The sequence below is a fragment of the Heterocephalus glaber genome, unplaced genomic scaffold (assembly GCF_053883595.1).
Source record: "Heterocephalus glaber isolate CG9 unplaced genomic scaffold, H.glaber_assembly_v1.0 deba00001586, whole genome shotgun sequence".
In the NCBI taxonomy this organism is placed as follows: Eukaryota; Metazoa; Chordata; class Mammalia; order Rodentia; family Bathyergidae; genus Heterocephalus; species Heterocephalus glaber.
In genome coordinates this window covers 3,404,101-3,431,564 of record NW_028258364.1, presented here as the reverse complement: position 1 = coordinate 3,431,564, position 27,464 = coordinate 3,404,101, and the positions used below count along the sequence as shown (strand labels likewise).

The 27,464-nt window shown below is 32.3% G+C and overlaps 1 protein-coding gene across 3 annotated transcripts in view; it reads right to left on the bottom strand.

The window, feature by feature from the left end:
• Positions 1-8,610: 8,610 nt before the first annotated feature.
• Adad1 (adenosine deaminase domain containing 1) overlaps positions 8,611-27,464 on the bottom strand; it is a 54,366-nt gene continuing 35,512 nt past the window's right edge. For 2 of the 3 annotated variants that reach the window (XM_087193261.1, XM_021236458.2), the window contains exons 10-12: positions 22,123-22,360; positions 19,350-19,482; positions 8,611-9,971 (exon numbers count right to left, since the gene is read on the bottom strand). In XM_087193261.1, coding sequence (XP_087049387.1) covers positions 9,858-9,971; positions 19,350-19,482; positions 22,123-22,360 — 485 coding nt within the window. In that variant the 3' untranslated portion in view covers positions 8,611-9,857. The remainder of the gene's footprint in view (positions 9,972-19,349; positions 19,483-22,122; positions 22,361-27,464) is intronic. The other variant, XM_004854994.4, reaches the window with a different exon arrangement.

The window sequence follows — 27,464 nt, the reverse complement described above, 5'->3', positions numbered from 1 at the left end:
TATATATCATGTAAGGATCAGATCAGTGTAATTGGAATATCTATCTCAGAAATTTATCATTGCTTTGTGTTGAGAGCATTCAAAATCCTCTTTACTATTTTGAAATATCCAACTAATGGTTGTAAACCATAGTTATCCTACTGTGCTACAGAACATTAGAATATATTCCTCTTATACAACTGTACCCTGCACCTATTAACTATCCTATGCCTACCCCACCCCCTTCACACACATTTTCCAAGTTCTGTTAACTGCTATTACATTCTCTGGCTGATTTGCTTGTCTTAAATAATGTTCTCTAGTTCCATTCATACTCCTGAAAATGGTAAAAATTCCATTCTTTCTATGGCTTTCATTGTGTACACATACCACATTTTCTCATCTGTTCATATGTTGATGGACCCTTAGGTTGATTTCATCTATTGGTTACTGTGAATAGTGCTATAACAAACATGCAAGTGCAAATGTTTCTTCAACATATTGATTTCATTTCCTCTGGATATATATCCAGTAGTGGGATTGTTGGATTATATGTTAGTTCTATTTCTAGGTTTTGAGGAACTTCCTTTCTCCAAATCCTTGCCAGCATTTGTGAAGTTTTCTTTTTGATGATAGTTGTTCTAACTGGGTAGATTATATCTCACTGTGGGATTACCTTGATTATTAATGATGTCCAGCATTTTTCATACACTTATTAGCTATTCATATGTCCTTTTTGAGAAATATCTACTCAGGCTATCAATATTATTATTATTATTATTACTACTATTTGTTGTTGTTGAGCTCCTTAAATGGTCTTGAAATTAATCCCTTCTCAGGTGAATAGTTGGCAAATATGTTCTCCCAAACTGTAGGTAGACTTTTCACTCGATTGTTTCCTTTACTATAAAGAAGCTTTTAGTTTAATGTAATTCCATTTGTTAATTTTTGCTTTTGTTGCCTATGCTTTAGGAATTATATCCAAAAAATCTTTGCCTAGACCAATGTCCTGAAGTGTTGCCCATATGTTTTCTTCTAGTAATCTCACTATTTCATATTATTCATTTAAGTCTTTGTTCTATCCTGAATTGACTTTCATATAGCAAAAGGCAGGCATCTAGATTCTTCCTTCTGCATATTGATACATCAGCACCACTTGTTGAAGAGATTTTCTCTGATCTCTTCTCACTGCTTTTATTGCTCTTACTAAAAATTAGTAGGACAAAATACATGGGTTCATTTCTGGATTCTCTATTCTATTCAACTGGTTTATGTGTCTTTTTTTATGCCAGTACCATGCTGTTTGGGGTACTACAGCTTTGTAGTATTCTTTGAAGTCAGGCATTGTAATACTTCCTTTTTTATTTCTTCAATGATCCATTGTTTTTTTCATTCAGAATTGCTTGTGGTGCCTTTTTTTGTTCCATAAAAATTTTAGGAGTGATTTTTCTATTTCTGTGAAAAGTATCATGAGTATTTTTATAGGAATTGTATGAACATGGGATATCTTTCAATTTTCTAATGTTCTCTTCAATTTCTTTCATTAGTGTTTTATAATTTTAATTATAGAGATTACTTCCTTAAATTTATTGTAGGTATTTAACTTTTGTAGCTATTATGATGAGATTGCTTTCTTGATTTTTTGCTCAGTAATTTTTTGATGTATAAAAAAGCCACTTATTTTTATATATTGATTTTATATCCTACAATGTTACTGAAGTCTCTTATCAGTTTTAACCACTTTGGTGGAGTCTTTAGGTTTGCAAAAAGGGTATTTGGCCACTTTCTCTTCAATTTGACTACCCTTTCTTTTTCTTGACTTATTCACTTGCCTATGACTTCTAATACTATTCTGAATAAAAAATGATGGAAATGGACATTCTTGTCTTATTCCTGAACTTAGAAGAATCAATTTCAGCTTTTATTCAATCAGTATGATGCTGGCTATGGGTTTGTTATACACATATTGTCAGACACAATATCTGACAACCAAAACCTGAAGGAGGAGAGGTTTATTTAGGCTCATGGTTGAGAAGTTTCAGTCCTTGTTAGGCAGGCCCAAATACAGAAAAACTGTAGCAGAAGTGTCTGGGCAGAGGAAAGCTGCTGACATCATGGTGGCCAGGAAGCAGAGAACAAAGGGAGGAGCTGGGAGGCAGATATGCCTTTCCAGATCATGCCCCTAGTGTCTCACCTCTTCTGACAAACCCACCTCTTAAAATGACATTCAACTCCAAACTCATGATTCAATCACTTTCCAAAAGCCCTGCCTATGAGTATATGAGGCTTTGGGGGGACATTTGTGATCCAAATCATAACAATAGCCTTCATTATGTCAAAGCACATTCCTTCTATACTTGTCAAAGCACATTCCTTCAATACTTGTTTTATCATGAAGAAATACTGTATTTTATCAAATATGTTGTGTGTATCTATTGAGGTCATCATATGGGATTTTTTTTACTTCATTCTTTTGAAGGGGTGTATCATGTTTATTCATTTGTGCATAATGAACCATTCTTGCACCTTTGAGATAAATGCCAATTGATCATATTGAGTAGTATTTTAAAATTTGCTGCTAGATTTGGTTTTGGTTTTGCTAGTATTTTGTTCATGAATTTTGCACCTATGTTCATTAGGGATATTTATGTGTAGATTTCTTTTTGTTGTGTCCTCTGGATTGGTGTCAGGGTAATGGCCTTGTAGAATGAGTTTGAGAGAATTCCTTCTATTTAAAAAAAAAATTTTAAGAATAACTGGCATTAGTTCTTCTTTAAATGTGTGGTAAAACTCAGTAGTGAATTCATCTGGTCCTGGAATTTTCTTTGATGGGAAGATTTTTATTACTGATTTAGTCTCATTAGGTGTAATTGGTAAAATCTTTCCTTTTTAATATAGATGCTTATTATTATAGATTTCTTAGTACTGCTTTTGCTCTATTGTATAATTTTGGCATGTTGTGTTTCCATTTTTATTTATCTCAAGAACTTCTTAATTTCCCTTATTTCTTCAATGACCCATTGTTTATTCAGTATCATGTTGTATGTCACATCTACTTTTTTGTATACTTTTTAACATTTGTTTTGTTCCATTTCTACTTTTATTGCATTGTGGTCAGGAAGAATATATCATATTTTAAAAAAATTTATTGAGACTTGTTTTGTGTCCTAATCATATGGTTTGTCCTAAAGAATATTCCATGGGCTGATTAGAATATGTGTTCTGCAGCTGTTAATACTTACTAGGTCATTTGATCTGTAGTATAGTATAGTATAGTAATGTTGTTTTTGGTTGATTTTTTTTGGATAGTATGTCCACTGACATTTAGGATGTTGAAGCCCCCCCACTATTATTGTATTGGAGTTTGTCTCTCTTTAGATATAATAATGTTTGCTTTATATAATTTGGTACACACAATTATTATATCCTCTTGTTGAACTGATTTCCTGATCATTGTATAGTGATCTCCACTGTCTTTTAAAAAGTTTGTTTTAAAGTACATTTTGTTTTACACAAGTATATCTATTGCTTTCTTTTGATTTCAATTTACATCTACCTTTTTTCATCTTTTCACTTTCAGTCTGTGTGTGTCTTTACTGGTGAAGAGTTTATTGTAGACAGCATATTTCTGGATAAGGTTTTCTTTTTAAAATCATACATTCAGTCTGTATCTTTTAATTGGGGAATTTAATTCATTTACATTCAAAATTTGTTATTGAGATGCAATGACTTATTCTTGCCATCTTGTTAATTTTCTTTTGGTTGTTTTGAATATCCTGTTCTTCTCTTGATGTTTATCTTTGTGATCCAGTAGTTTTTTATATTAGTAACTTTTTTCCTTTTTATTGATAACATCTTTCTAATTCTCTTGTGTATATGCTTTTCTAGTGAGTTTTATACTTTCATATGTTTTTATTTTGGTAGTTTCTAGATGCAGTATCTCTTAAGCATCTTTTGCACAGCTAATCTGGTGGCAATGAATTCCTTCAGTTTTTGCTTGTCTTGGAAAGTATTTCTCCTTCATTTCTGAAAGATAGCTTTCCTGGGTATGTATTCTTGGTTGATAGTTTTTCTTTCAGAACTCTGAATATATTATCCCATTTTCTCATGGCCTGTAATTAGATTAGTCCCTCAGCACTCGTGACTTGGTGTTTTTCACTTGCTGTTTATAAAATTTATGGACTTTTGACCATTTGACTATTATGCCAGAGTCAAGATCTTTCTTTCTTTTGTTCTTTCCTTTCCTTCTTTCTTGCTTTTCTTTTCCTTTCTCTCACCTCTCTCTCTCCCCTCCCTCTCTCCTCCTCTCTCTCTCTCTCCTTTCTTTTACCAGGGATTGAACTGGACCTTGCACTTAGGAGGCAGGTGTGAGGGTACTGAGCTAAACCCCCAGCCCAAGATTGTTCTTTTTTTAATCAAACCTACCTGGGATTCTTCAGGTTTGCTTTACTTGGATGTCCATATCCAAGACTTGGGAAGTTTTCAGGCAATTATTTTATTTAATAGCTTTTCTATGGCCTTTCACTTCTCCTCAGCTTCTAGAATCTTCATAATTTGAGTATTTGTTCACTTAACTGTGTCCCTTGAGTCTTGGAGTAATAACCTTTAGGTAGCACTCTTGATATGTGGTCCTGGCCTCTTGGTACTCCTGAACCCCTGCTTATTCTGTACATTTTTTTAACCCAGGGTTTTTACACTGAGTTACATTCTCAGCCCCCCACCCCCTTTTTGAGATAGGGCCTGCCTAAATTGTTAAATTGCCTAGGCTGAGCTTGAACTTGTGATCATCCTGCCTCAGACTTCTAGAGTACTGGGATTCAGGCCTGTGCCACCACTCCCATCTTTTTCTGTACACCTTTGAGTCTACTCTCCAAAAAACCAGTGAAGCTGCAACTTCACCTTCTTCAGCTGAGTCTGAGTTCTTTAGTTAGAGCTGCCCTTCTGTTTGTCTTTCTTGGATATTCTCTGCTGTAGTACAAATGTTTGTGTACTCTACAAATTTATATTTTGAAATCCTAAGTCCCAATTTGATAGTATTAGGTGACACCTTTGGGAAGCAATTAGGTCATGAGGGCACAACCCTTGGAATTGAGACAAGTGCCCTCACAAATAAGCCCTGGGAGAGCCCTCTTGCCTCTCTACCACTTGAAGACAACAGCAAGAAGACAGCATCAATGAACAAAGGTGGACACTCACAAGACAGTGAATCTGCATAAAATGAACTAGTTTATAAGCCATCTAGTCTATGGTATTTTTGTTATTGCAGCATAAACAAAGTAGGATACTCTGTCTCACCCATGTGGACTTTTCTTAGATCTTTACTCTTATTGTGACATAATAATTCTTTATGTTAAATTTTCCTGCTTATTTCACAGTGTGGCTGTGATTGGGAACAAGAGATACATGAGACAGAGAGAGAGACAGAGAGAGAGAGAGGAGAAAGATAAATATTCTCTCTATATATCCTCTATATAATCTTTTGAAACAAAGGAAGATAATTGAGCAATAATAATGTGGATATTTGTGGTCAATAGATTGATTTTAATGATAGATATCAGAGTTAAAACTGAATGTGAATATTCAGTAGGAAAGGAGAAATTTATAATGAAGGCACAAGGAACATAATAGCAGGAGAGAAGTCGGTGAAAGAAGATAGTCACAAGAAGGAAGGAAAAGACTGGCCATGAAAAGAGGATTTCATTTTCAAGAGGGACCAAACAGAAAATAAGATTTATGGAAACATGCAGATTTACTATAGTATATGATCTCCTTTTCTATAAGACTATTCTTCTTAAAGAAATAGCAAGAAGAGTCATCCACTGAGAATGATAGAGTGGAGGTCATTTATAGGTGCAAGGACAGAGGACAAAGTATAAAATATCTCAGAAAATGGGAGTAAGATGAACTAGGGAACTATATTAAGACTGAAAGATTGTGTTAAAAGCCCTCTTAGATTTATGCATTATTTCGAAAGTGACAAGAAGGAGTTAAATATTTCTCCAAGTATTTTCAGCTGTTCATGTCAAAGAAAGCAGATATTCAGGTTTAAATGTCTTACATTTTCCCTAGAGAATCTGCCTGGTGTCATTTACAATGAAAGCCATAGGAAACAGTAGATTGGGAGTTACTCAATTTAACTGAAAGCTTAGATGTTGCCGTTCAGTGTAGACTGTTGAAAGTCTGCTTATGCTTTTCCTATGTGAAGTCCTCTTGATTTAGGCTTAATCTCCAGATAGTTAAGTGCCATGTTTAGTTCTCTTCCTTATAATGCCATCGTGTATCTCTATGCTTTGCAACATCTCTACCACATCCCCCATTACATTCTTGGACTCTGCCTTGCTCATTTCAGTGAAATAGTTATTGTTTTTTCTTTGTTTTGGTCCTTTGTTGTGGAGGAAAGCATGCCAAGCATTCAAGCCTTCCATCTTGCTGATATGACTCCCAGATTTGTTATTTTTTGGTACAGGGGATTGAACCCAGGACCTTATGGATGCTAAGCATGTTTATATTTTCATATAACTTCAGAACCTCAATTTTAGAGTACTGAAATTCAAATTCAATAAAACCTTAACTGTCCTCAGTTGGAGACATAATTACACAGAAGTTACTGTAAACTACATTAGATTGTACATATGAGGCTGCATATATTCTGAAGACAAAAATAATTTTACATTTTTACATCACATAATTGATGGTACTAATAGTACTGTTATTCTGAAACATCTGTGTATGTATGTGTGTGATGGAAAAATTAAGTATTTTGTTTATATCAATAGGAACTGAAATTTTGGTATGGGAGAAAAGAAGACTGAAGAAGTTTAATTAAAAACATTATTAACTTGAACTCATTTTTTCTTTTGGTGGGTGAGGGGTTCTGGTAGTGAGGACTGAATCTAATGCCTTCACACTGAGCTACATCCCAGCCCCTTAAGGGGTGGTCTTGCTCTAAGTCACTAAGTTGCTCAGATTCATATTTGTGATCTCCCTGCCTCAACTCCCCAGAATGCTGGGACCACAGGTGTGTGCAACCACACTTAGCTTATATACATGAATCTGAAATATGAACTTAAATATAAACAAATATCTTAAATGTATGTATCTAAAATTTGTGCTCTGGGAAAAAAGTCTTTAGGAAGAAAATTACCAATCTACTATCTACGTACACTTAGCCTCAAAACTGGTTTCTACACAAACTTTCTGTTATAAGGAACTAAGGGTCTTTGGAGAAATACTTGCACATCATGAGGCAGAAAAATTCTGCTGTAACAAAAATAATCTATCTAAAATTATGTGTATCATGTTCATAAGACAGACATCAATAGATAATGTTTCCATATAAGATCAGGAGACCACTCACTACTTCTATTCACATGTCATGGACAGTACAAAAAAGGAAGACAAATTACAAAGTAAATATTGGGACAGAAGAACTAAATCTATCATTCACACAGGATAGCACTCTGAAAAACATCTGAAAGCCTCTACAATAAACTATAGAACTGATTTAGTAATACCACTATCAGATGAATATAAAAATTAATTACATGTCTATATATTAGCAACAGAGAAATACACAAAATACCATTTAAAATATCAGAAACAGTAACTATGAGAAAAATACTGAAAGATGTTTTTAAAAAGGTTCCTACCAACTAAAAGGACAATTTAATTATCAATATGAATACTATTTGTAATGAATAGAAATACTACTAGTATGTTTAAATTAATACTAACTTAGTCCACTTATTGGTTTAGCATAGTTCTGGGTGTGGATAATGGAAAAGTTCACCCTGGGTGTGGGTGGCATCCCCCCAAAAGGCTTATAGCCTGGATGAGATAAAAGGGAAGGGGAGGCTTGCTTCACTGCTTCCTGCCTGCTCTGCTGTGGACTGTTTCTCCTCAGCCATGTCCATGTGCCAGGCCACTCTACCTTAGAGCCAATCGACTATGGACTGAAACCTCTACAAACTGTGAAGCAAAATAAACCTTTCCTCCTTTAAATTGTGGGTGTTGGGTATTTTGTCCCAGAAATGAGAAAGTAACTAAGACAAGCCCCTCTTCTAAAGATAGAATGAAAATCACTAATACAAACTTCATCCTTCAAAGATAAAGAACTGAGATAAGATAGTTTTTAAATAATTTACAAGTTATAGTCAATGTTGAGTTTCACATCCAACTCTTGATCCTGCCACTAAATGACTGCCTTCTTTCTAGTAGGTGCCATCTCCTTTATCCTTTACTTTCTTGGTACTTCTGCCAAGTTAGAAGCTTTCTGCTCTTTAAACCAAAACATCAGATACAACTGAGTGCATATGGCTAAGCACCTTCTGTGAATACATGTTGAGTAAGTGGTATTTACCAGATTCTGTCTGTAAAACAGTTGAGTATATTTGTTTTATATTCCCTTCAAAATTATAAATTTCTTTAAAAAACCCATTATGTTTGTTAAGAAATTGTATTTTACTAATTTCCATGGTAGTGCCTAACTTAAGACCTTAGAAAATATCTTGTATTTTAAAAGGCAAATTTACTATTAAGGAATAGTAAAACAATAATAAAAACTGGAAATCTGCCACAAAAGGAAATTAGCTAATAAAAAGATTAAAAAGTATTTAACAAGAAAATACTAGTTGGATAAATAAGCAATAAACATATTAGAGACTGAAATGAAATTTATTAATATAGTTGTGTTGATCCTTATGATACTGCCCATATTTTATCCTTTTAAATTTACAAAATGTGGCAACTTCACATGGTTCATCCTAATATTTTAAGTACTATATAGAGTCTAGACCACTAAAAGACATAAATTTGTCTTTCCAGAAAAACTTCGCCGTTCATTAACTAAACTCTACTACTGTATACTTTTAGAATAGACAGCAAAGCAAGGTACACCAATTTTATCAGGTTACAATAGTTTATATTGGATAGGGTGAAACTCATAAATTTAGTAAAGATGCAAGCTAAGAGGGCAAACCCTGGAAACCAGTAAGGTTTAATATATCTCTTGACAGAATGGCAAGGAATATGGTAAAGAAGCTAAAGTATGGGATAAACTCATAATTTAATTAATGATATATGTCTTAACTGAAGAGTAAACTTTCCTTTTTAGGTTACTGCTGAATAAACAAATATCAATACTAAGCTAAATTTTTATTTACCTATAAATTAGAAAACCCCATTAATCTAAATTATGAAGAATTAAGTAGCATTTAGTACAAGTAGATCATATAGGATTGATGAAAGTGGGCAATCTTATTTAAAACATATATGAATTCCTTCTATTAATTATATCAAATGACTTCTTACCTAATATGTTTTTAATATTTTTCTGTATTTGTATGTACAGTTTGCATTCATGAACTTGATTTGAGAATCTTTTAGCTACTACATTACTATTATATAGCATAGTGAGTGGAACAAACTAAGCATTTAAATGCCTGTTGAATAAATGAATACAAATTATTTTTATTCCTGGTTTCTATGTTTAATTAAAAGAAAATTTAAATGATATCAGAAACAATGTTGACTGTTACAGCCATGTGTACTACAAGATTTCAAAGCAAAATCTTGACAAAATAAATTCTCTTTAAACTGCAAAAGAGTAATGAATTTATGTCTGTGTAAAAATAAATAAAAATGTGTACACACTGAATCAGGTAATTCTTTTTCAAAAACAAATGAAAAATGTTTAAAAATCCCTAACGTTTCAATGTAAGTTGACATGAAGATGTACTAATTTTTAGCAATACTCAGACAATGCTGGTACAAGACTCTGATTTTGAAAGTTGAAAACTTCCAATATTTTAAAAACATTTTTACCAGTCAAAATACACAAAAAAATAAAAGATGTTCAATATGACAAGGAATTGTCTAATTCACATATAAAATTGCTCTATATCAGGAGATTTCACAATCCAGGAGCCATAGCCATGTTGCTGTAAGTCGGATTTCAATAAAGTTTTAGCTTCTTGATAGGAGCCAGACATATGCTAGAGAGGAAAAAAAATCAAATCATATAAAATCAGTAGAATTTGACCTCTAAATAGTAAGTAGCCCTAATATTGTTTATTTAACCTTACATTTTAAAAATTAATGAAAAAATTTTGGATTTCCTACTTTTTTAATATTTAAAGCTAAAAAATTTTCTTCCCAACACTCTAAAAGGCAATTTTGCTTATTTAACATTTTTAGCCAAAAGAGCAAACATATAATTCATTACCAAAAAAATGTGAAAAATAAAAAAAAATAAAAAGTACCTATAATCCCAAAACCTAGGTAGCCATCATTAATATTGTTTCATGTTCATAAATTGACATAGATTTTATAAAATAACATATAACTTCTTAAGGTAGCTTTTCTGATGTATAATTAACATACCACAAAATTCACCCAATGTAAGTCTATAGTTTGTAAAACAAATCCATTACTTCTAACAAGTTCCATTATACCCACCTGCAGTCAACCTGTTTTCATGTCCTTGAACCTAGCTCCAACTACAAATCTACTTTCTCTCTCTAGTTTTAAAGTTTCAGATAAACCGATTAATACAATACATACTCTATTGTGTCAGGCTTTTTTCAGTTAGTATATAAAGTATGATAGAAAATATGATGATTATTTAAATAGAAATAACATTTATTATAGTAAAAGACACACTGTCATTAAGCTTTGAACACACATCTCACTGTCCTTGGCACATTCTGAAGCGGTTCTGGAAGCCTTCTTCTGGGTCTTTTGTGGCTGCTCAATGTTCTGAACTGATTCATAATGTTTATGACAATTTCTGGTGAATAAAATATCATAGTGTATCCTCATCCACTTCATCCACCAGATCTGGCACCTTACAACTTCTAGTTCTTCCTTCACCAAAGTCAAAATAACCATGAAAAGTAAAACTTTAAACTGATTTAGGACATTCGGGTAGCCACAACAGTGCAACTAAAGGTAGTTATGAAAGAGCAATTCCAGAGCTACTTCAGAAAGTGGCAAGAACAATAAAATAAATGTGTTTTGAAGTGAATGGGTACCTAGGGGCGGGTAATGGTAATGTATCTTTTACTGCAATAGTGTTTTAAAAACCTCCACAAATGTTTTCCAACTTATTCATGTTGCTTTACGGATCAGTAGTTTGTTCCCTTTTATTATTGATTAATATTTCGTTTATGGGTATATATCACAGCTTGTTCAAGGATTTATCAGGTTATGAACATATACATATATTTCCAGTTTTTGACTTATGATAATGATGCCACAAACATTCATATATGAGTCTGTGTGTGCACATAAGTTTTTGTTTTTCCCAAATCCCAGTGGTATTGTTAGATCACATGCTATTTCTGTTTACCTTTGTAAATAAACACATCAAATTGTTTTCCACTGGAAATATAACAGGGATTCAGTTTCTTTATAACCTCAATAATACCTGGTATGGTCAGCCCTTAGGATTTCAGTAGGTATATTGCCATCTCATTGTGGTTTAATTTCTCATCTTCCTAAACACTAATAAGACTGGGCATCTTTAATGTGTTCATTGGACAGTTGTACATATTCTTTGCCTCTTCTAAAAATTTGTTTCCTTGTCCTATTACTGAGATTTTAAGGTCTACATATTCTGGATCCAAGTCCTTTGTCAGATATGTGGTTTGCAAGAATCTTCTCCTAGTCTGTAGTCTGTATTTTCATTTTGTTAATGATGACTTTTGAAAAGCAAGTTTTAAATTTTAGTGCCAAATGGTCAGTTTCTTTCCTTTATAGATTATGCTTTTGATTTCACATCTAAGAAATCTTTCCTTAAAAATGTAAATATTTTCTAACAATTTATTTGGAAATTTTATTTCTTATAGTTAAATCTAAGATCCATTTAAATTTAATCTTTGGGTGTGATCGACACAAGGATCTAAGTTTGTTTTTTCGTTATTCTTGCTGTATTTACCCATGAATATGACTGATATGTAGGTCTAGTTTGAGTTTGTCCCCCAAAGGCTCATGTACTGGAATCTTCATTGTCAGTGTGGAAATGTTAAATAGTAGAATCTTTACGAAGTGGAGCCTGTTGAGAAGGCACTGCTTGCAGAAAGAGCTTATATCACTCTCATGGAACTCTGGTTAGTTCTCAGGAGAAGGCTGCCATGAAAAATAAAGCTTGGTTTCCTGTCTTGCCATTTGATATTTGTCTCTGTTTCTGTCTCCTTTCTCAAATGCACTCTGTCTGGTGTGATACAGCTAATGGAGCCCTCATCAGAGCCAGCATTATGCTGTTTTGAAATTTCAGCTTTCAAAATGTGAGCTCAATAAACCTCTATAAAATACTGAGCCTCAGTTATTCTTACAGTAAGGGAAAATGGTCTAATATAGCAGTTTTAGTACTGTTTGTTGAGAAGGGTATTCTTTTTTCCATGAATTTATGTTGACACCTTTGTATAAAATCAATTGACCATGTGTTTGTGGCCGTATTTTCATTCTATTGATCTATACATTTATCATTATATCAATACATTGTCTTACTGTTGCTTTATCCAGCCATAGCTCATTTTATTGTGCTATAATTTATTGAGCTTCCCAGATATTATATTTTTTTACAAATCACAGGTCTGCAGTAGTCCTGTATCAAGCAAGTCTGTTGACACATTTTTCCAACAGCATGTGCTCACTTCATGTCCCTGTACCACATTTGTTAATTCTTACAATAGTTTAAACTTTTTCATTATATCTGTTAATACTGATCTATACTCTTTGGTATTACTATTGTAGCTGTTTTGAGGCACTAAAACTATACAATAAAAGATTGTGAATTTAATTGATAAATGCTGTGTGTTTTGACTGTTCTACTGACTGGCTATTCTCACATCTTTCTCCTTTTCCTTGGGCCTCGCTATTCCCTGAGACACAACAATACTGAAATCAGGCCAATACATAACCCTATGACTGCCTCTAAGTCTTCAAGTGAAAGGAAGAGTCATACATCTCTCATGAAGTCAACAGCTAGAAATAATTAAGCTTAGCGAGGAAAACATGAAAAGCTCAGATAGGCCTGACAGTCATGTTGTATATGCAAAATAAAAGTCCTTGAAGAACTGCTCCAGTGAACACATGAATGAAAAGGAAAACAAAACAATCTTACTGCTGGAGTAGAGAAAATTTTAGTAGTATGGATGAAAACTCAAACCAGTCACACCATTTCCTTAAACCAAGCTTACTCCAGAGCAAGGCCCTAACTCTATGAAGGGTGAAAACCTTTACTCTTTAGAGAAATGAGGAAGCTACAGCAGAAAAGCTTGAAACTAGAAGTTGGTTCATGAAATTTACTCTATAACACTGAAGTACAAGGTGAAGTACCATGTACAGGTATAGAAGCTGCAACAAATTATCCAGAAAATCTAGCTAGGATAATTGGTCAATGTGACTACACTAAGCAACAGACTGCCAATATAAATGAAATCATCTTATACTGTAAGAAGATGCCATCTAGAACTGTAAGTAGGAAAGTCAGTGACTGAATTCAAAGACAGGCTGACTTCTGTTAGAGACTGAATGCAACTATTTAAGTTGAAGCCAATGCTCATTTATCAATCTGAAAATCCAATGGTCTTTAAGAATTATACTAAATATAGTCTGCTTGTGATTTGTAACTAGAACAACGTTTGCACTATAGTACATCTGTTTACAACATGGTTTAATGAAGATTTTAAGCCATGTTCAGATCTCTGACTCATAAAAAAAAGATTTCTGTAAAAATATTACTGCTCACTGTCAATGCACTTGGTCATCCAAGAATTCTGGTGGTGATGCAAAATTAACGTTGTTTTTATGCTGCCTGCATAACATCTATTCTGCAGTCCATGGAAAAAAGAGTAATTTCAACTTTTAAGTCTTATTGTTTAAGAAACAGTTAATGGTAACAGGTAATGGGGGAAAAATAAGAACTAAGATACATCATGTTCAGGTACAAGCACTCAATGATAAATGTAAATGTATTGTATACCTAAAATGTACCAATAAATATATGAAAAAAAAAAGAAATAGTTAATGAGGCTTCCATAGATGGAGATTCCTGATAGTCCTGGGAAAAGTACATTTAAAACCTTCTGAAAAGGATTAAACAGTTCTATATGTCATTAAGAACATTTGTGATTGCCAGGGATTTAGCTCAGTGGTTTCACCGCCTGCTGCACAAGCAAAAGGACCCGAGTTTGATCCTGCTGCACAAGCACAAGGACCTGAGTTTGATCCCTGGTGCAAAAAACAAAACAAAACAAAAGAACATTTGTGATTCATGAGAGGCGGTCAAAAAACAACATTAAAAGGATTTCACATATGCAAATCAATAAATGTAATACAAGACAAAAACCACATCATCATCTCAATGACAAAGAAAAAGCATTTGACAAAGTTCAACACCTATTCATAATAAAAACCCTACAGATAATGGAATAGAAGGTCTTTATCACAGTCTGATAAAAGCCATTTATGACAAACCAACATTGTACTAAATAGTCAAGAACTGAAAGCTTTCACTCTAAAATGAGGAACAAGACTAGGATGTCCACTATCACCACTCCTGTTCAATATAGTTCTAGGAACACTAGCCAGAGCAATTATACAAGAAAAAGAAATGAAAAGAATAAGGATAGGAAAGAAAGAAGTTAAATTATCATTATTTCAGATGACATGATACTCTACATAAAAGACACCCAAAACACCTAGATTTAATAATCAAATTCAGGAGCATAGTGGGATACAAAGTCAATACTCAAAAATCAATAGAATTTTTGTATATTAATGACAAACTCACTGAAAGGGAAATTAGGGAAACAACATCTTTCACAACAGCATCAAGAATAATGAAAGACTTACCAACCAATTTAATGGAGGAAGTAAAAGACCTTTACATTGAAAACTATAATACTCTGAAAAAGATCGAAGAGGATATCAGAAAATGGAAAGATATCACTTATTCTTGATAGGCAGAACCAATATAGTGAAAATGGTCATACTTCCAAAACTGTTATATAGATGTAATGTAATTCCAATCAAAATATCAAAAGCATACCTCACAGAACTAGAGAAAACAATCCTAAAATTTATTTGCAACCAGAAGAGACCTAGAAGAACAAAAGCAATTCTGGACAACAAACACAAAGGCAGGAGGCATCACAATCCTTGACTTGAAATTATACTACAGAGCTACTATGATAAAAACACCATTTTACTGGCAAAAGAACCCCAAACCAAACCAAACAGAACAAAACACAAAACAGATCTGAGGATCAATGGAACAGATTAGAAGATGCAGAAACAACAAACACACTTAGACACCTTACCTTTGAAAAGGGGCAAAACACCTTCACTGAAGAAAGTACCTCTTTAATAATGGTGCCGAGAAAACTGGCTTTCCACACACTGAAAATTAAACCCAAACCCATATCTCTCACCATGCACAAAATTAAAATGGAAATAGATCAAAGATCTAAATATTAAAACAGAAACACTTAATTGCTGGAAGATAGAATATGTACAACTGTTGAAGACATGGGTATAGGCAAAGACTTTATGAACAAAACTCCAATGGCACAAGAAATATTACAAAGAATCAACAACCAGGATCTCATATCAAAAAGCTTTTTGCAAAGCAAAAGAGTGAAGTGAAATCCACAGAACAGGAAAAAATTTCACCAGCTATTCCTTAGACAAAGGACTAATACATAAAGAATATATAATAGAATATATAAAGAACTCAAAAAAAATCAGACTCCCCAAATTTAAAGACCCAATTCGAAAATGGGCATCTGAAATGAATAGACATTTCTCAGATAAAGAAGTACAAATAGTAAATAAATATATAAAATAATATTCAACATCACTGGTCATTCAAGAAATCCAAATTAAAACAACACTGAGATTCCATCTCACTCCAGAAAGAATGGCTATCAACAAGAAATCAACCAATAACAAATGCTGGTGAGGCTGTGGGGAAAAAGGAACACTTCTCCCCTGTTGGTGGGAGTATAAACTGGTAAACCACTATGGAACTCAGTACAGAGATTCCTCAGAAAACTAAAACTAGAGGCTCCATTTGACCCAGCTGTTCCCCTTCTTGGTATCTTCCCCAAAGAGTTAAAAGCATCATACACAGCACAATTTGTAACAGCTAAATCTTGAAAAGATGTCTATCAACAGATGAATGGGTAAAAAAAGTGTGGTTCTTATATACAAAGGAGTACCACTCTGCCATAAAGAAGGATAAACTTGAGACAGTTTTAGGCAAACGAATACACGTTGAGACCATACTTTTAAGTGAAATAAATTGCACACATATGTTTAAATATCACATTGTTTCTCTTGTGTGAGAAACCAAAAATGCTAATAAGGACCAAAATGGATGATAGATATTGGGAAGTAGGAAGCAAATGTTCAAATGAGAAAGGAAGGAAGGAAAAAGGAAAAAAAGAGAATGGAAAGGAAAAACAATGGAAACAAAGCTTTTGTAAATAAAACCAGGATTTAAGAGGGAGGGCAATGGGAAAAAAAGAAGAATTGAGATATATTATGTACAGGTACAAATTCCTTACGATGAATGTGATCATTATGTATATCAAAAGAGTACCAATAAAATTAATTTTTTTAAAAAGGGAGTTTGGAAGAAGTTGATTCTAACACACATGGATGATTTTGAGGGTTTTAGATTTCCTCAAAGTAATTGCAGATGTGGCAGAAACGGCAAGAGAACTAGAATTACAAGTAAAGCCCGAAGATGTGGATAAATTCTCATAATCTTTTGAAAAAAATACAATCTTATGATAAAACTAACACTCATGGATAATTTTGAGGACTCAAGACTTCACTGAACAAAGTAACTGTAAATGAGGTAGAAATAGCAAAAGCAGTAGAATTAGAAGTGAAGCCTTAGAATGTAAATGAATTGCTGGAATCTTATAAAACTGGATGAGGAGTTGCTCTTATGGGTAAGCAAAAAAACATTAAGTTATGTACTTTGGTGTTTTACTTACAATACTTACAATAGACTACAATAGACTAGTGTAAACCTAACCTTTATATGCACTGAGAAACCAAAAATTTTGTGAGACTCACTTTATTTTAATAGTCTGGAAACAAACCTGTGATACTGCCAAGGTGCACCTGTAGTTTTGAAATTAAGTTAAGTATTCCAACTTTTTGTTTTTTTTCAAAATTTTTTCTTCTCTGTTATTTCAGATAATTACATCAATTTTATAATTGTTTCATTAATTTCTAAACAAAAACTTGTAGAGATTTTGATTTTTGTATTAAAGCTATAATTTGGAAAGAAGTGGTATCCTAATAATACCGTATTTTCCAAACCATAATATGGTACAGCGCCCCCCTTTATTCAGGTTCTCTTTAATTTCTTTCAGCAATGTTTTTATCATTTCCTGTGTACAGGTTTTACAGTTCTTTTGTTAATGTATTCCTCCCTGTGTATATGTGTATTTGAGATTGTATGCCTGAAATAATTTTAGTTTTGGAGTGTCCATTCCTAGGATACAAGTGTACAATTTATTTTTTATCCTATTCTACTGTGACTTTGCTACATTCAAATATGATCTAGTTGCCTGTTTTTGGAAGATTCCAAGGATATTTTACCTATAAAATTATATCATTTAGGAATAAGGAAAATATTTCTCCTCCTTTTCTGGTATGGATACTTTTTTGCCTCTTTTTCTTGCTAGAATGAACAGAATAACGTATATAAATGGAAAGAGGCAACATTCTTGACTTCTTCCATAATCTTGGGTGAGGGGAAAAGAGTATTCAGTCTTTTTATTATTAAGTATATCAATTGTAGGTTCTCTGTTGATGGGCTTTATGAAACTGAGTTTGTTCAACATTTATATTGTGAATGGGTGTCAGATTCTGTCAAATGCATTTTGTATATATTTTAAGATAATTATATGAATTTTGAACTTGAATTTATCCCTCTAGTTCCTTATACTTGACAAAAGGTTGTGCTACAATTATTTTAGCTTCTTAAAGGTCTGGAGTGAGGACTCTTTCTCATTCCAGATTTTGATAATTTTTACCTCATTTTTTTCTTGGTTAATCTAGATTGTTAGAAATCAAGTTTGTTGACTTTTTTAAATGAGGTTAACTTTTGATTTCATTGATTTTTTTCTAAAATTTTTTGAGTAAAGGTCTTGATTTGTAGTTCAGGCTGGGGTTGCACTCACTATTTACTTAGCTCAGGCTCTCCTCAAACTAGTGTTGATCTTCCAGCCTCTCCCTCCTGAGTGCTGAAATTACAGATGCCGCCATATCCTGCATCTTGTCCAGTTATATACTTATCCACATATTATTAAGTATAAAAGTTTACTTAGATCATTTTTGGTTTTGGTGTCATAAAGGGGTTGAAAATCTCTATAATAAAAGTTTTTAATACTTAAAAATGTACTTATGTGTACATATATATATATATAAAAACACCTATAGTTAATATAACTGCTTTATAGCTTGGAATTAAGGTTTGAACTTTAAGATGACTTTCATAAAATGTTATATTATTAAAATTATTTTATAAAAAATTTCTATTTAATATTCAATAACATTAAGTTTGTGCATGTCATATTTAATAAAAAGATTAAAAACATATAGCATGATCTTAATGTTTTAAAATATATCCATACAAAAATCTATATACACACAAGCTGAAATAATATGCTCACATTAAAAGATTATTACCTTTGATTACTATGTGACATTACTATATATTTTGGGTTTTTGTTGTTGTTTTATGGTGCTAGGGATTGAACCTATGTCTTTACGTCTACCTTCTATTTTTAAAAAAATCTTCTAAATTTTCCACTTGAAACATATGTTTGTATGAAAACACAAATACTTTAAAGAGGGAAAAAGGCTATCCACACTACCTATTAAATTAGGTCTAAATTAAATTCTGGAATTAAACTTTTCAACAACTTTAAGATAGGAAAGTTAATTTACATGGCTATTGTTTTAGGATACTTAATATTCTATGGTTTACACAATGTTATACACATAAAAATATAACCATATTGTTTCTCTATGTATGACATAAAAGCTTTTGGACAATATTGTCAGAATAAGTATATACTACATAAGATGGCTATTTTAAGCAGCATATATTTATATATTTAATTATATATTCAATTTATATAATTTATTATATTCAATTTCTTATATATTTATATATTCAATTTCTGGCATATTCATTTAAAAATTAATTGAACTATTACATGGTAGTATCTTATATTCAGGAACTATTCCATAAATTTTTGCTATGTAAAATCAACATTAATTACTACAACATTGTCTTTATTTTTATTTCTATGATCAACTTTGTTCTTTAAGGAGCTTACCTTAGCTGCATGATATGAACTCAGTTTAAATAAATCGTCTCTTTTTGTTTCCTTGGCAAGCAGCTTAAATCTACTTAACATTGCAGCCTTACAAAGTCGACTTGCCATTGACACACCACTTTTAAATGGGGAACTAAAGTAGAAAGGAATGAAACATTCATCAACCATTATTCAATGATTTATATTGGCAACTGTAAGGATTAAAATTAAAGACTAAAATATTTATGCATCTCAATTATGTACAAGTACTGAAACTTGTTATATAAAAATCATTCTAAGCATTAATTACCTTCTGAAGCTAATTTATCCTAGTTTGTTATTATAATATTACATCAAAAATTAAAGACTGATAGTTGGTACATTTCTCTTTTTTAAAGCAAAATTAATCTACAGTGATATCAATTAATGGAAATACTTTCTGGGATGATAACAATGTAATACTTTGATAAGGGTGATGTTACATGGGTATATACATAAATGAACTTCTCATGCAATGGTACAGTATTTTCTCTGCAACCAAATTTTAATACAAAAATAACATACATATCTACTTCACAACTCTCCACATAAATGTACATAGAGATGTACACATAGATTTACATAGATGTACATCTCTATGTATATGTAGATGTGTGTGTATATATATATATATACATTAGATAGGTGTGTAATTTGTGTCGCTAATAAAAGTGAGTCCATAGATCATGAAGTTGTTTTTCTATTTTTGCTACATCTTTTCATTAGTTTTCAGAGATTTAAAAAACTTCCAAATCCTTCATTCTTCCTAGCTTCAAAGCTATTTACAACAGAACATTTCAGATCCACTTGTAAATAGGTATGATTGACTTCTTTTTTTTCAGTATTGGAGATTGAACCTTGTCATTGAGTTACATCTCCAGTCCTTTTAAAAATTTTCTTGAGACAGGGTCTTGCTAAGTCATTAAATTACCCAAGCTAGGCTCAAACTTGTGATCCTTCTACCTCAGCTCCCAGGTGCTGGGATTACAGGTATAGACCACTGGACCTGGCTCCCTTCCCTTGGATTTGTATTTTATTTATTCTTTCATTATGTTTACTTTACTTCCATTATTTATTAATGTAAAATTTAAGGGTGGCTGACTGTCTCATTTGCTTTAACTATATATGACAAAAGTTCTGAGAGGTAATATTTTCAACATCTTTGTTTTCTAAATATTCTATAAAAGTTTACATTTCTCCTTTGAGGTAGAATTCAGAGAACTTTTTTACTCCAATGAAAACAGCTTCTAACACTCTGTTTATAGATTCATCTCATCATAACCAAAGAATATTGCTTACATTGCTCCTACTTTTTGGATTTCCTTTGTGGCCCAACAAATAGTCAACTTTTGTCAATTTCTATTCATTCTTGAAAAGCTAACTGTATTTTATATTTTTATGGTACAGAGTTTAAAATAAATTGATCAAATATATATTTTTTCAAATGATTATATCCTTTCTTGTTTTGTCTACTTGAATTACCATAAACTGAAGGAGTGAATTACTGTCTTGCCAGTAGTTTCTATTTCCCCTCATCATCTTTAATTTCTGCTTTATAAATGTTGATGGTATGTAACTTACTGCGTATGTTTTCATACCTGTTCTGTCTTCTTTGAGTTATACCCTTTATACTACTGAAATATTCTTTTCCTTATTGTAATCCTCTTCAGGATGAATTACATCTTGTCTAATATTTAGATTACATCTCTTGTTTTCTTTTCTGTTTGTACTCTCTTTGCAAATATTTAGTCATAAAAATATTAGTTATTTCACATTTATTAATTTCATCTTTGTTATGCCATTATTTTATGTCTTCAGCAAACAGCTTTTAAATGTCTTTTATAGCAAATATATTTTGTATATGTGTTGTTGAGTCTGATACATGATCCCAAAGCACAAATAGTATAGTCATCCTAGTTGAAATAGTTATTATTATGCTTGACTGGGTTCACTAAGAAGCAGCTGTATGTTGCCTTAATTTAATCCTGTCCTTTCATTGAGAAAACAATTTTAAAGCATTTAACATTATTCATTACCTCATTATAAATGTATGTTCACACTAAAAGAAAGGTTTTAGTTTTTATTTGATAATTAGTCATAGAGTTATTAGAAAAATGTCTAGAAGGAATAGAGCATTGTGTTAGGAACAAGGTCTTTGGATACAAAATGTCCAGATCAGAATCATAGCTATGTCCTTTACTATTTGAGTGACCTTAGGCAATATATCTAATCTACTTTGAGCCTCAGTTTACCTGTAAAAGAAAAAAACCACCCATTGTACAGGTTTATTACATAAGAAGGTAGTATAACATAATATAATACTTACTTTAAGTAGTTCTTACATTACATTAAGTAGTCATGGGGAATACACGTAAAAAATGCAGATTCCCAAGTCCAAATCCCTAGAGATTCAGTTTCAGTAGAAGAAATTGAATTTTTAGAATAAATTATGTAATTCTAATGTTACTGGTCAAAAAATGACACCTGGAAAAAAACTCGTTCTGGAGCCAGATTCTGTGGGTTTGAACACTGGTTTCACCACTGACTATGTAACATCAGTAATCCATGTAACTTCTCCAGGCCTGTTTTCTCATCAGAAAAAGAAAGTGTGTATGATACCTGCAACATAACTTCCAAATCAATTAAGACTACATATTGTTTAAAATTCAGTAGTATCCAAAAAAGAATAAAAATTGTGATTAAAATGCCTTCTTTTGCTTAACATATAATTTTTAAATAAATCAGTAATTCTTACCTTTCAGTGATTTTCCCATTTAGGCCATCCACAATCTCCAGAGCAAGGTCCCCTTGTGCCCAGTTCATACTCAGAGATTTATATTCCAAATTCATTTGAAATGGGTATACAGAGGGCACTAAGCTAATATGAGGCCTGTTGACTAAGTAAAACATTGGAAGACTTGAAATGAGTACATCATCAACACGTTGCTTTATCGCAATTTCTAAGCCTCTAGTATCACTGCAATTCCCATCACCTAGAAAAAACAAAGTAAACAAACTCACTGATCAAAAGATAATACTAAAAATAGATAGAAATAAAAATTGGAAACATCAAAATCCCATTTCCCTTTATCCTTTATTCAACTTTCTCTTTCCTTCTTGTATTCTCTTAGCTGCTACTTCCACATTCTTCACAAAAACCAGGATGAGGTAATGACAGAATGTTCATTTTAAAAAGATTCCAGAAAATAATGGGTGATTTTAGTAAGTAAAAGCAAAAGGTCAGTGTTGGCCCAGAAAGAAATTGGGACTTTTTACATGGCTCTGCCAGACAGAATTGGCTCATTCTGTCTGATTTTCTGATGACCACATGAAATCTGCACATAAGGCTGCATGTAAATATGACTGGGAAACAGTTGGTGAAAGTGTGTTATTTCCTCACATCTACTGGCCACAAATTCTAAGTGTTGCAGTACCACAGTGTTCTGTTTTCACACACAAAAAAGCAATTCTAAGTATGACCACTACTGGTTAAAATTGTGCCCAACACCAAGAGCTTTGAATTCTCAGTTGCAATTGTTGAAGAAGAGATCTCAAAAAGAGATCACTAATATAAAATAGTGAACTTCATAGAACTTAAAATAGAATCAGGGAGTGCTCTTTTCTATTTAAAAAAAACATTTTTTTTTGAAGCAGATCTTTCTTCCTAAGAAGACCTGAAATTCTTATTCTTGCAAAAGCGTGTGTGGGTACATTTATTTATTTATTCATGCATTAACTCACTCATTCATTCATACATAAATATATACATAAAATCATGTGTTTGTATATATATATTTTACAGATAAAATTTGTTTCTCCATCAATCGAATTGTTGAGATGGTTATCAGAACTTACACTCATTATGGCTGTCTAAACATCAGAATATCATCCTAAAAGTAGATCACTTGCTTCTGACACTTTTTTGTAAGCAGTCTTTTATTCCAAATCAAGAAAAACTGACAAATGCAGGCTGGAAGGCTAGTCAAATTAAAGATATACTTGGATACAGTAAAATAGTTGGAAAAAAAGATCAGAGGAATAGTTACTGTATCTCTAATGAACAGAAGGATGCAAATAATGCAATCATTTTACATTGAAATAATGACACCGGTTAATCTTAAGAAATACTAAGGAAAAAAACATTTTAAAAGTCATGCTCTTCATAAGATTCTTTAAACATCAAATTGTTTCACTTAGATGTCTTAATGTAAAGTATAAAAGCTACCTTAATAGAAAAAATCAAATCTATTCATATTGAAAATGTTACTTTTTCACTATGTATAAATGCTTTAATTATTTACTATATCTGGAGTATGACTTTGATTATATCTTGAGGCTAAATCTTGTCCCTGGAGAAATACATCTCTAAACTTATATAATTGGGAAATTTTAATTTGATTTATTAAAAATGATTTAAAATAACTTTAAACTGAGAAGTTTAACCTAATCAAAGACTATAGGATACCTGAAAGCAGTTTATAGAGGAAAGATGTATCATAAACAACACTATAAAATTATTGATTGGATATGATTTCAAGCTCTGCCAATAAACAAACAATGACTTTGGGCAAGTATTTTATGAATATTCTGATCCTCATATTACTGTTTTGAAAACAAAGGATAAAACTGAATAACAGAATCTCTAAGGTTATCAACTGATTCATAAATGCTCATGAACTGTGTTTAAAATGGACTCCTTTGCTATGAGAGAATTAGCATTTAGCATTCCTTACAGTACAATTATACTTTCAAATCAGTACAGAAAAGGACTTCTGAATGGAAATACCCATCTTTGGACAAACAGCATTACGTATTGAGAGAGAAGAACTGACTTTAAAACATGTACCTTAACAAGCTTGAAAACAAATATAAATCCAATAATTTTCAATATCCACGTAAAGCAAAATTTTTTTGAAGATTATTGTTGATCATTGTCTATTCTAAGTTCCTTTTTAACATAAATCTAAATCTCATTATATTTTATTACTATTATTATTTTTTTTGGAGTTCTAGGGATTGAAAACAGGGCTGTGTTAGTTACTTTTCTCATTGCTGAGACAAAATATCCAACACCCAAAGTTAACAGAGGGAAGGTTTATGTGGTTCACAGTTTGTAGAGATTTGAATCCATAATTGGCTGACTCCAAGGCAGGGTGGCATAGTAGACAGGCATTACAGAGGAGAAACAGTTCACAGAGGGCAGAAGATAGCAAAGCAAGCAAGCAAGGGACAAGACAAGCCTCTTTCTGTTCATTAGATTATATCCAGGCTACTGAGACTAAGGTGGTACCAAACCAATGAGTGGACTGATTTATTAATCACCCACCCTTAATCCTAGCACTGTTAAGTCTAGCATTGCACAGTGAATCAATCACACATTAGATTCAGTCACTTCTGAAAAAGCCCCACCTTTGACTGCATGGTGCTTTGCGGGGGGGGGCATCTAAATGCAAGCCATAACAAGGGCCTAACACATGGTAGACAAGAGCTCTACATGGTGCTACATCTCCAGCCCGCTATTTTAAAATTTAAAAGGAAAAAGATGACCACTATAAAAATGACTAAATGAACATTTTAAGAATATATACATCATAAAATTTACTTCTGCAAACTTTTCAAAAAGTAAAATAAAGTTTATAATATAATACATGGACTAGGAACATAGCTCAGTGCTGGAGGACTTGCCTACCATGGAAGAGGGCTTGGATTCATTTTTTATCATCATCAAAAAATGAAATAAAATATAATACTTTTTCCATTAATAAATATTCTATTATATTGATACAGGTTTTGAAGAATCAAAATAAGAATTGGAAAAACTTTATAAGACTTAAAAGAAAAGGGGGCTGGGGATTTAGCTCAGTGGTTCTGCCGCCTGCCTCACAAGCACAAGGTCCCAAGTTTGATCCCTGGAACCAAAAAAAAGGGGACAAGATTGTTATCTTCAAAGAATTAGATTTACTCTGTATTGTCAGTACAGAATTAAAGGGAAGTAAATTTCAATTTTACATAAAAGAAGGCATTTCTAAAGATTTGTAGCTATTTAACTAGTAGAACTCACCAGCTGTCTTTTTGTGTTGTATTTATGTATTTTTATTAGTATTGTTCACAGTACATAATGTTTACATGACTTGTGTGGAGTTGGTACATGACACATTAGTAGATGTTTTTATATTGGGCCTAGATGATCTTCTATTCAGAATGGCATAAGAAGTCTACATACTTAGGTAAGAAGTTTTATCATATAACTGCTAAAGTTCAATTAACTCTAAAGATTATTTTAGCTGCCCAAATAATACTCTTAGTGTACAGATACTTTAAATGGGAATTGCTCAACGTATGATACAACCATTTGTATCAGAATCACCTGGTGATGTTCTTTTAAAAATATATATTCCTCGGCCTCATAAGTCTTGTTCTCCAAATAAAGATCATAAGATGTGCAGAAATCCATATTTTTCACACTCAAACACATTAAAATGTACTTAGCTAATACCAGACAGATTACCAATAATTAGTATTAGGTGTGTCCTACAAAGATGCCAAGAAAGAAAGCAAAAGCATTTTTTCCAAAGCAAACTACTTTTATTGCTACTTGGTGCTCTATGCTGCTAGTGGAAGATGACAATTAAAATGACCAGATTTAATTTTTAAGCTCCTGTTTCAAACCACTAAAGGAAAAAAAAACTTGTTAAAAAAAGTACTATAGTATGGAGTCACATCATACATATGACAAATTGTAAAATGTCTTTCTTCACAAATATTAAACTCCTGAAGACACAGACATAGGCAAGGACTTCCTGAATTTAGAAATCCAATAACAAGATATAATACCAAGTATCAACAAACAGGATTATATTAAATTAAAAAGCTGCACAGCAAAAGAAACAATCAACAAAGTGAAGAGATGACCTACAGAATGGGAAAAAAATTTAAATTTTGCCAGTGACTCCTCAGACAGAGGTATAATATCTAGAATATAAAAAGAACTCAAAAAAAAAGATCCATTCAAAAATGGGCAAACTGAAATGAATAGACACTTCTCAGAAGTAGAAGTGAACAATAAGTACATGAAAAAATGTTCAGGATCTGAGGCCATTTGAGAATTACAAATCAAAACAACATTGAGATTCCATCTTACTACAGTCACCATGGATACTATCAAGAATGCAACAAACAACAAATGCTGGTGAGGTTGTGGGGAAAACGGATCCCTTCTACCTTGTTGTAGAATTAGTACAACCACAATGGAAATCGTTATGAACAGTCCTTAAAAAACCACTAAAAGTAGAAACTGCATTTTATTCAGGTATATCTCTTTTGGGTATCACCCCAAAAGAGTTAAAGGTATCATGTTACAGTGACACATTCCCATGTTTATAGCAGCAAACCTCACCTTTGCTAAATCATGGAAGTGGTCTACGTGCCCATCAACAGATGAACGCATAAAGAAAATGTGGTATATATACACAATAGAATAGTAACTATTCAGCCACACAGGATAAATTTGAGTCATCTGTAGGAAAATGGATAGATTTTGAGACAATAATAACAAGTTAAATAAATCAGACAGAAAAAGTTAAATATTGCATGGTTTCTGTAATATAAGACACACAAAATATAAATAATTTAAAGAGCAAAATAAAAGAGAGATGTGGGAAAAAAGAAAGTAGATTCTGCAGAGATGGGAACAGGGTCTGGTGAAGGAGAGAGAGGCAAGGGTGGGAAAGAGGAGGAGTAACAATTATCGAGATGCTATATGTATACGTACCAACTCTCCAAGGTGAATGTAATTCTGTTTTGCAAACATACACTAATAAAAAATTAAAATAAACTATAGATGGAGTTACATCATACAAATGACAAATTGTAAAATGTCTTTTCACAAAGTCAAAGAAAGCCTTGCTTATCAAAGCTATGATTTTAGAGAAAGCATAGAAAGCATACAGACATTTATTAAGAACAAAAAAGCCTTTAAAAAAAGAGTCAGAAAAGTTTAAAGTATCTAGAGACAATCCGAACTGGCTAGTAGAAAACATAGTGGACAAGAACTTTGGTAACCAAATTAAGTCTTTTAAAAAAATGAGCCAAAACAGT